This window comes from Furipterus horrens, unplaced genomic scaffold (assembly GCF_987537825.1).
Source record: "Furipterus horrens unplaced genomic scaffold, mFurHor1.1.pri manual_scaffold_10, whole genome shotgun sequence".
NCBI lineage: Eukaryota > Metazoa > Chordata > Mammalia > Chiroptera > Furipteridae > Furipterus > Furipterus horrens.
This window is the reverse complement of record NW_028327180.1, coordinates 37,532,153-37,542,148: the sequence shown is the minus strand read 5'-3', so window position 1 is coordinate 37,542,148 and position 9,996 is coordinate 37,532,153. Positions and strand designations below refer to the sequence as shown.

The 9,996-nt window shown below is 55.7% G+C and overlaps 1 protein-coding gene across 1 annotated transcript; it reads left to right on the top strand.

Annotated features, from left to right (window-relative positions):
* Nucleotides 1-2,409: 2,409 nt before the first annotated feature.
* On the top strand, nt 2,410-7,545 carry ADAMTSL5 (ADAMTS like 5). Its single transcript, XM_090289182.1, has 12 exons — nt 2,410-2,495; nt 2,902-2,974; nt 3,083-3,174; nt 3,436-3,496; nt 3,647-3,755; nt 4,799-4,926; nt 5,334-5,445; nt 5,773-5,859; nt 6,000-6,163; nt 6,447-6,642; nt 6,715-6,786; nt 7,126-7,545. Exons 1-12 carry the CDS (start codon nt 2,440-2,442, stop codon nt 7,425-7,427), a joined length of 1,452 nt encoding a protein of 483 aa, XP_090145308.1. The 5' UTR covers nt 2,410-2,439; the 3' UTR covers nt 7,428-7,545.
* The last annotated feature ends 2,451 nt before the right edge of the window (nt 7,546-9,996 follow it).

Genomic DNA, 9,996 nt, shown 5'->3' with positions numbered 1-9,996 from the left:
ACATAAATAGGTTTGCAATAAATATTGAAGAAATAAATGGCATTGGGTAGCTCTGTTCTGAGCTGATTCAGGCTGGAGTGCAGACAGATCTGGACCCACAACTTCTCTCTCCCTGTGGTCAGGGCTGGGAGGCCCATGGTAGGCTTCCAGGAGGAGGAGGCACTCAAGCTGAGCCTGGCTGAGCCTGGGGGCAGAGGAGCAGTCCACCCATTGCCTCCTTGGTGCCCCCATCTTCACAACCCTCCCACCAGGGAGTACCTTGGGTGACAGTGAGGGAGGAGTGAGCAGAGGACGCCTGCTACGTCCCCGTGTGGGTGGGGGACCGGGCAGAGGCTGGCTGGAAAGGGTGTGGTGGTGAGAGCCCCGGGGTAACCCTGAACTGATCTCGCCAGTCCGCTCAAAGAGCTGAAGTCTAGCTGTAAGGGTCGCGGTGGCCTCCTGGCCCAGTTGGGGAAATTGAGGTCGGAGAGGGTGGGGCACGTGCACGCAGAATTGAGACCTCTGGATCCGGTCTGGCTCCAAAGCCGATCACAGTCCGGGGTCCTGGCAGGGAGGGCAGGAGGCGGGGTGGGGCGCGTCCTCTGGTGACAGCACCGCCCAGAAATGCGCAGGCCGGGAGTGGGCTCTCCGCCCCTCAAGCCCAACCCCTGGGGCTGAGCTTTCCCCCAGTACCCTGGGGGCCCTGTGCTTGGGGTGGCCGAGACCCGAAGCGGAAACCCCAGGATCGGAACTCAGGCGCACGGGTTTCTGAGTAGGCTGACCCTGAGGGAAGGACCAGAGAAGGGGATACTGGCTGGGGAAGGAGACCCTCGCGGGGACGCGATCTGGGCGTCAGTGGAGAGGGAGTAGCGCTGCGGACTCCCAGAACCGGGGCAGGGCGACCTCGGTTCGCGCACATTCCCAGGCCCTGAGCGCGGCGCCCGGAATAGCAGCCCCGGGGTGGGGTTAAGGACTGCCAGTCCCCTCGTGGCTCTCCCGCCCTGGGCTTCCCAAGGTCACCGGGACATGGACTCTCAGGCACTAGACCGCTGTTCTGGGGTACCGGGATCCGCGCAAAGCAGTCCCCTGCCGCAGATCTGCGCGGAAGCGCTCCACGGCCGCGCGAGGGCGCAAGGGGCCGCCGCCCCTCTGGACCCCGACCTGGGCGCGCCCTGGGAGGCTGGGTGGAAGGGGCCGCCCCAGGCTCCCCCCGCCCCTCCCTGCGGGCCCCGCTGCTTCCTCTCGCCCTGGGGCCGTCCGGAGAGCCAGGACGCACCGCTCGAGCTCTAAGTTGCCGGTAAGCCCCTTCTCCTATCCACGCGCTATCCTGGTCCACGTCTTCTCCCCCTCCCTGGGTCCAGTAGGGCTGTAGAGGGTGGGAGTAAGGGGGCGGTGAGGTAGCAATCCCACAGGGAGAGAGAAAGCTCATCTCCACTTCTTCCCGGGGAAACTGAGGCCCAGAGTCGTGCCTTGCCCTGAAATCACACTCACAGTCAGGAGTTCAACCAAAACCGGGTGTAACTGTCCTGCTCTTTGGGAAGGGGGCTCTGGGGAGTGGGAGGGTTGTCCTTCTAGCCCCTTATTTTCCATTACCTACATTCCTACGTCATTGCCAGTGCTGAATCAGGAGGGGGTGTCAGAAGACCAACCCTCCTCCCCTATCTTTGCTATTCCCTGCAAACTTCCTGCTTCATGAGCCAGCCAGGACCCTGGGTTCAGAGGAGGGCTGAGATGCACCTAGCAGCACAGCTCTAGTCAAAAAGAGGAACGCAACCTGGTGGTCTTCCAGGTTTTCAGCACTTGGAGCCACCTCAGCACCTGATCGCCCAGATTCAAGTGTCAGAACCAGGAGGGCCTGAGATCCAGGGAAACTGAGGCTCAAAAGGGGCCATGGATCCAAGAGGGCCCAGCCATCCCACATCCAGGGCACAGGAGCTTGGGGGCTGGAGGACTCTAGCTTGTCTTGCATGGCCTTTGGGTACTGCTGACTGCTGGGCTCCCTGGCTCTGGCCCAAGTAAGAACTCATAAGGTTGCCACTTCCCTTCTCCTTTCTCTGCCAATATCATGGTCACGCGGAGGGTGTAGATGGCAAGAGGCTTTATTTTTCTCCTTTGAGATGGGAAAACTGAGGCCTGGATAGGCAAAGTTGCCCACCCAGCCTCCCCACCATAGCTATCTCTCTCTTTTTTGCAACATTTTCATCAGGGGCCCCATTCCCTTCACAGAACACCCTGGTGCTCTATTCCACACCCTCTGCTCATGAGGCCATGAGGAGCTGGCTGGCCCAGGGTCAGGTCGCCCCTCCTTGCCCCTCCCCAGTCCGGAGATTCCCTGCTGCCAAGGGTCTGGGAGCAGAGGGGGCCCTGGAGGGACCTGGTCCCTGACCCAGCCCCCATTGGCTGCACCCTCTGCAAGGTCTCAGAGTCCTGGACTGACTCCAGCTGGTTCCCCCTGCACAGATGGGGCAACTGAGGCCCAGGGAAGTGGAATGGCTGGCCCCTGGTCACACAGGAAGGTAGAAGCAATAATGATGGAGAGAGTGGTGAGGGGCCCTGACCCTGGAGACACTTGTGCACTGTCCTGGAATGATTTGTTCTGTCATTAGACACTGATTAAGCACCTGCTGTGTGCATCATAAGACAATAAATAACCAATAATAATAATTAATAATAATAATAATAATTCTTTGAGCTCTTCATCTTCATTCCAGGCTCTGTGCCTCCTATTTTTCTTACCTGATCTGAAGGACCCCTCAAAATGTTCCTGTGAGGGGGCTGTATTATCACCATATTTTTCAGAAATGAGAAGGGGGGGCTCAGAGAAGTTAAGTTACTGCCCCAAATCACACAGTGAGGGCAGAGCCGGGGTTCAACCCCTGGCCTACTGATACCTTTACTGCAGCATCCCCTCTGCTCCCTCAGACCCCACCCCCTATGGAACCACCTGCTCCTGCTGTGGACCCTCCTGAACTGTGTTTTTTGGGGCAGTGCTCAGGTAAGGGAGGACATGAGCCCAGAGGGCACTGGGCATGGATATCCAGAAGCCATGTGGTGGTTGCCAGCCTCCCTTTCAGGCTGACCATACTTCTCTGTCTCCAAGTAGGGGCCGGGAGAGTGGATGCCATGGGGTTCCTGGAGCCGCTGTTCCAGCTCCTGTGGGCAGGGGCTCTCTGTACGCAGCCGGCGCTGCATCCGGTGAGCAGTGAGCAGGATACATTGGTTGAGTGTGTTCGAGGGAGTTTCTGCCCCTCCTCTTCTGCCAGCCAGGCCTAGCCCCTGACCACACCCCTGGCCTGCCCACACATACTGTGCCTTTTGATCCCACTGATCCACCTGGAATGTGGGTAGGGTTAGGGGGATAGGTTGTGTGTGTGTGTGGGGGGGTGTTGCAGACAGGCTCTGGGGAGGAGGTTATTGGAGGGCCTGACCATATTCTGGCTACCCTGCTCCTCATAGGTTTCCCAGGGAAGAGCTGTGCTGGGGGGACACCCATGAGTACCGCCTCTGTCAGTTGCCAGTAAGTTCTGTCCACCTCCCATACCCTCGAGTCTGCCCTAAAGCCCTCCTGCTTCCCTGTTCATGGCCCAAATATGTTTACCACCCTGTCAGCTTTTCTGAGCTTCCCTGACACTGTTCCAGCCTCTAACCCACCCATCTTTGTCCCCAGAACTGTCCCGCAGGAGCCATGGCCTTCCGAGATCTCCAGTGTGCCCTTTACAATGGCCAACCTATCCTGGGCCTTCAGAAGACTTACCAATGGGTGCCCTTCTATGGTGGTGAGTAGCCTGCCCTCCTGTTGGTCCAGAGGGAAAAACTCAGAGCTGGCAGGGAGAAGTGGCTGCTAAGAAGGAAAGGGAGTTGGAGGCTTATAAAGAGAAGTAGGCCTCAGCACTTAGGCTTTGAAGGATACGTAGGAATTGGTGAAGTGAAGAGGAAAAAGCATATGTGAGATGTAAGGCAAAGGCAGAGAGAGGCAGGGTCTATTCTGCACAAGGTTGAGCACCAGGCTGAAGATTCACTCAGAGCTGTATCTGGAGACCAACAGTTCTCAAACTTATGCCTGTAGCAGGAAATGTAGCCTGTATTGAGCTGAAAATAGCAAGTTATATAATTGCGTGCCTGGGACAGCGTCCCTCCAGGTTTAAGGAAGACAGGCAGCTTTAGATGCCACGATGTGGGCAGACACAGATAAGAAAAGCCTAGAATAGAGAAAGGTCCATCTGTAATGTCATGTGGTTTTTTTTTCTTTGCCCTAAGAATTGGCCCACTTGGGCCAGCTCAGGCTCCATTCCAGGCAGGGTCAGCCAACACAAGCTCAGGCAGCTGAGAGCTTGAGCAGAAGGAGCAGGCATCAGGGCTATGGACCCACATTTGTGAGTGGACAACCCTTTGTGCCCCCTCCCAGGCAGAGGGGAAAATTGAGTCTCAGGGAGGGCCAAAGATACACTCAGGCTACTCAAGGACCCAGTTAACACTGAACAAGCATTTTTTTATTGGGCACCTACTGGGTGCAGTTCTGCTCAACGCCGAGCCTAGAAACGTGTCTGGAAAACAGTAGGTGTTCAATGAGTATTTGTGGAATGAATGAATAAATGCATGCATGCATGAAGGCCCAAGATACCTGTCTGGGAGAGTCCCAGGGAGCTGGGGGCAGAATGCCTAAGTCCAATCCTGGCTGTGCTTCAACCTTGATGTGTGGTATTGGCTGAGACTCTGGGCCTTATCTGCCCAAAGGGATGACTTCCTGGGGGAGCCTGGAAGGAAGAGGGCTGTAACTAGGATAGAAGACCCCTGATTCACTCTCTCCTTCTGCCTCCAGCGCCCAACCAGTGCGACCTCAACTGCCTGGCCCTGGGGCATGCCTTCTACCACAGCTTTGGCCGCGTCCTCGATGGCACTCCCTGCAGCCTGGGTAGCCAGGGACTCTGCGTGGGGGGACGCTGCCTCGTAAGGACTCGCCAGGCCCCACACACTTCCCATTCAGGCCCCGCCCTCAAGCATCATTTATTTAGTTCTAGATCCCTTCCTCCCTCCTAGCCCCGCCCCCTCCGGGCCTTGCCCCTCCACAGGCTCCACCCCAAGCATCTCTTCAGAGCTCCCCCTTTCACCCTCAGGTCCAGCCCAGGCCCCACTCCTTTCGTTCCATAGTCCATGTCCCTTCCACAGGCCGCGCCCTTCCCTAGGCCCCACCCCACGGCCCACCCTTTTTACTCCCAGATTCCGTTCTTTTATTTCAAGCTCTCCCGCGTCTCTGGGCACCGCCTCCTAGTTCTCATAGCCCCGCCTCCTAACCCTTGTTGAGGCACCCGGTGGGGCACGGGCTCTGCGAACATGTGTCCTCCCTACCCCTTTAGAGCGCCGGCTGTGACGGTTTGATGGGTTCGGACGCCCGCGAGGACCACTGCGGCAGCTGCGGCGGTGCCAATGACTCGTGCCTTTTCGTGCAGCGTGTGTTCCGTGATGCCGGTGACCACTCGCCCCGTCCTCTTTACTCTCCTACAGCGGGCCCTTTAAGAAGCTGTGGGCACGGAAGTCAAGTCCCATGCTGATTGGACAGTCTTCGGCCCTGCCTTCTCTCGTTTATCATTCTGATTGGTCAATGCCAGATTGTCCCACCCTGACCAGAACAGATGGGTTTCTAACTCTTTCGCTACTTCACTTAGCGATGATAATCGTTAACTCCAAATATTTACGAAGTGTTTTGGGGATACCAGGACCAAAAGATGTCTCCTTAGTTGTGACATCTCATTTAATTCCCAAAGCATCCCAACACTCTCTTTCTCTTCTGTCCAGGAGCCTTCGCTGGGTACTGGAATGTGACCCTGATCCCCGAGGGCGCCAGACACATCTACGCCGCCCATCGGAGCCGCAATCACTTGGGTATCGCAGAATCCGAGGGGGGAGGCGCCCTGCTGGCCACCCGGATACAGCCGGAAGACTGAGTCCGGAGGAGCGGGACACCGGGTCGGGTGGTGGGAGGGTCGGATTCCAGAGAGCCCGGGCTGATCCTTCCCTTGCAGCGCTGATTGGGGGCGACGGACGCTACGTGCTCAACGGCAACTGGGAGGTCAGCCCGCCCGGGACCTACGAGGCAGCGGGCACCCGCGTGGTCTACACCCGCGCCACAGGGCCAGAGGAGACGCTGCGCGCGGCGGGACCCACCACCCAAGACCTGTTTCTGCAGGTGCGTGCCATGCCGGGCTGGGCACGGGGTGCTGGTGGGGATTAAAGGATCTAGGGGAGACTAGGGGCAGAGCAGAGGAGGCAGGAGAGAGAGTGGGGAGGCTAGGAACAGAGGGTCACAGGGGTGGGACTGAATTAGAGAGGATCAGAGGAGCTGGGGTAGACGGTCAGAGGAGGGAGCTAGGGTAGAGATCAGAGGGGCAAGGCAGGAGTGGAGAGTCAGAGCGGGGAGGCTGAGCTATCAGTTCTGATTTCCACTCAATAGTGTGTGACCTTCCCCACAGGTCCTCCTGCAGGAGCCCAATCCCGGCATTGAGTTCGAGTTTTGGCTCCCTCGGGAGCTGTACAGCCCCTTCCAGGAACAGGCACAGGCCTTGGGATGGTCCCTGAGGCAGTCACAGCCTCTACAAGTGGAACCTCAGTCCCCTGAGCCCCACGAAGCCTCGGCTTTCCCCACACGGACCCCAAACCCCACCCCAGGTGAGATGGGAACAGCCAGGGTGGGGGCAAGCAGGGAGGTGAGGCCTGTGCCCTAACTGCACCACCTCACAGATCCCTGCCCACCCTGTCCCGATACCCGCGGTCGTGCCCACCGGTTGCTCCACTATTGCAGCAGTGACTTTGGTGAGAGACCCTTTTCTTTAACCCTCACCTGGCCCCTAACTGACCTGAACTTGGCTCCTTTTCTGCTGACATCTGACCCTGATTTGACTTTACCCTTGACTCCTTGACCTGACTCCAACTTGACCTCTTCTTCTGGCCCTAATTTGACTCCTTGATCTGATTCATTGTTCTAATTTGACCTCTAACTCCTCATTGATTCTGACCCCAGTATCCTCTCCACAGTCCCTACGGGTCCCCCATGTCCCACCTGACCCCAAGTTCCCTCATATGGCAGTGGGATGCATGGATGGGTATCCAGGCTGGGTCATCCAACTGGACTCAGCACCACCCTGCCCACAGTGTTCCGGGCTCGAGTGCTGGGCCACCTCCGCCAGGCCCAGGAGACCCGCTATGAGGTGCGTGTGCAGCTTATCTACAAGAACCGCTCGCCACTGCAGGCCCTCGAGTATGTGTGGGCACCAGGTCGCTGCCCCTGCCCACCAATGGCCCTCCATCGAGAGTACCTGCTGGCTGCCCAGCGCCTCGTCAGTCCCGATGGCACTCAGGACCGGCTGCTGCTGCCCCACTCAGGCTATGCCCGGCCCTGGAGCCCTGCTGAGGACAGTCGTGCACGCCTGGCTGCCAGACACTGCCCTGTCTGAGCCCCTAAACAAGGCCCCACCACACACAGCAAGGAAGTTGTGCCTGACCGGGCTCAAACTCAACCTATTTTCCCTCTTGCCCTGCCTTCCAGGAAGCTCATAAATATCTCCCACCACAGCTATGCGACCTTCCCTCACACACACTTATATACCTTCATATACAGTCAATCATCTCCACTGTCATGAGGAGGCAGGCCATGACGAAAACACACTGAATTGCTTCTTTAACTCTTATTTCCTCTCTCATCCTGGCTGCCAGGAAACTCATAGCTATCTTGTCTGAAATTTTTTGTGTCTGCTTTTATTCCCCTTGCCTCACACTGATTTGCTCAGAGATACCCTCCCAAGCAAGCAAGGCCCAGGGGAAGATATGCCTAAGGAGACACTGTAATGTATTAGTTTCCCCTTTTGCCTTGTCTACCAGGAAGCTCACCACTGTTTAACTCCCTGACACTCTGTATTCTCTTTTCTCACTGCCACTTACCCATACACCCTAATATACTCAGAGACATTGTCACAAACAGGCATGCCCCTTAGAAGATATGTCTAACCAGGCACTATACCATACTCATTTCCCCTTTTGCACTACCATGAAGTTCAAAGATCATCTTTTTTTTTTCCTTTCAATTTTATTTTGTATTGATTTCAGGTGCACAGCTTAGTGGTTAGACTATCATATACTTTACAAAGTTTTCCCCTCAATATTTCCAGTACTCAACTAGCTCCATACATAGTTATCACAATATTTTTGACTATATTCCTATGCTTTATATCCCCATGACTATTAAGAGGTAATCTTGACAGCCTCAGCCATTCTGGCTGGGTTCCCTCTAGTCTACACTGCTGTTCAACACTGTTATATTTCTATTTAATTTTTACAAGCATTTTTTTAAAACAAGGGCATCCCACTTATACACACTTGGCCACAGAGATTTGGAAATATGCTGGTAGATCCACAACTGTGCTTTCACAGCATGCACACATGTGATCTCACAAACTTCATTCCCTCCTGCTGGTCCATCCCCCACGTCCCTTCAGCATGTCCAACCCTTTGTGGGAGATGAGGGGGGAATATATGAAGATGGGGGACAAGTGGAGGGTAAATGTGGCTTTTATAGGTCCTAAGCCCCTTCTCCATGTCTGCTTGGGGGCCACACATTTATCTCAGGCCATCCTGGGGGCCCCTCCCCAGCAGAGGAGGTATTCAGAGCCCCTGCCCTCAGCCTATCCCCTCCTCATGTGTTGTCCTGGGTAGATTCTCCTCATTTTTCTGGAGCAAGAGGACAGATCTCAGTGGTGTGAGAATTAAGGGGTGTCTGTGGGGTCACCCAGCAAACTCTCCCCTGGCGGGCTGCCTTCTGCCTCCCCACTCTGAATAGGGTGGCTCATACTGTCATCTGGGACAATCTGCTCTTCTATACCATTGTGGTCGTGCTTTTCCCTGAAGCGCAGATGCTGGCAGTGGGAAGGGGCACACCATGTGTGGGTCTCAGAAGTGGATGGGCTCAGCCCCTGATCTTGTGGGTGACCTTAGGTCAGTCCCCTCCCCTCCCTGAGCCTCAGTTTTCTTATCTGTGAGTATCCTTTTAGCTCTCTGACCATGGGAGTCACACTCTTCTGATTTCCTTCTCTAGCCCCTCAGTTCATACATTCCTCTAATGGGTCTTTACTGAGTGCCTACAGTATTCCAGGGGCCCAGCAGTGCCTGGGCTTCCCAGGCCTGGCTGTCATCTGCAACAAGTGCTGAAACTGGAGAATCCTAGGAACCCCAACTCCCATGAGCAAAGTGGGGTGCAGTTCTGGAGAGACGTGTGGGGCCTGGGTGACCCCTGGTGGACGGGGAAAAAGTGGTCAAGGCGCCTGGTTACCTGCAGCCCCATGGGCCCTATGCGTATATACCTCCGTACCTCCTCCCTGGCAGCCACTTCTCTCATCTGGGCTTTCCTTCCTCAGGAACATCTCTCCCCACGCACCGGCCTCCTTACACCAGTACCCACCTACTGGTCCATTCCTTCTGCCATTAACCTGAGGTTTTCCCCTCTGCCTCCCTGCAGCATGGGGATATGTCTGGGAAAAAGGGTCTGGGGCCCTCTCAGCCCCAGTGCTCCTACTTCCGAATTATTGGACCCACTGACGTAAGGTGCTTGCTCTGGTGAGGTGCAGCACAGAGGCCCCTTCAGCAGGCAGGATGGCCTGTAGCCACCTGAGCAGTGACTTCCCCTGTACCTTCACAGTCCTGGGCAACATTTATTGTTTCCGGTAATGATCTTGTAACACTCCCAGTACACATCACATTGTTTTGGTTTGCTCTTCAGCTTTAAAACAAGTTAACCATTCTAAAGATGCTCAATCCAGTAACGTTGTGGTTCAGGGCAGAACTACCATTTGCACTTGCCAAGCAAAACTATTACACTGTTTTGCTGTTTTACATTTAAACACTAGTAACAATTTCAGGGGATTACATAGAATGACAGAAAGTGACTCTTTCCTCTTTACAGTCCCCTGGTCCTTTTAGTTACTCTGTTCCCTCAGGGGTACGCAGCGCCCATCTGGGTTGGAGATGCACACA

What these genes read in the sequence shown, in the direction of transcription:
- ADAMTSL5 (XM_090289182.1), top strand. Translation starts at nt 2,440, where the DNA reads ATGGGGCAACTGAGGCCCAGGGAAGTGGAATGGCTGGCCCCTGGTCAC. An exon ending in GCGTGTGTTCCGTGATGCCG is followed by an intron (nt 5,446 to 5,772) that starts GTGACCACTCGC and finishes TCTTCTGTCCAG; the next exon opens with GAGCCTTCGCTGGGTACTGG. An exon ending in GACCCCAAACCCCACCCCAG is followed by an intron (nt 6,643 to 6,714) that starts GTGAGATGGGAA and finishes ACCACCTCACAG; the next exon opens with ATCCCTGCCCACCCTGTCCC.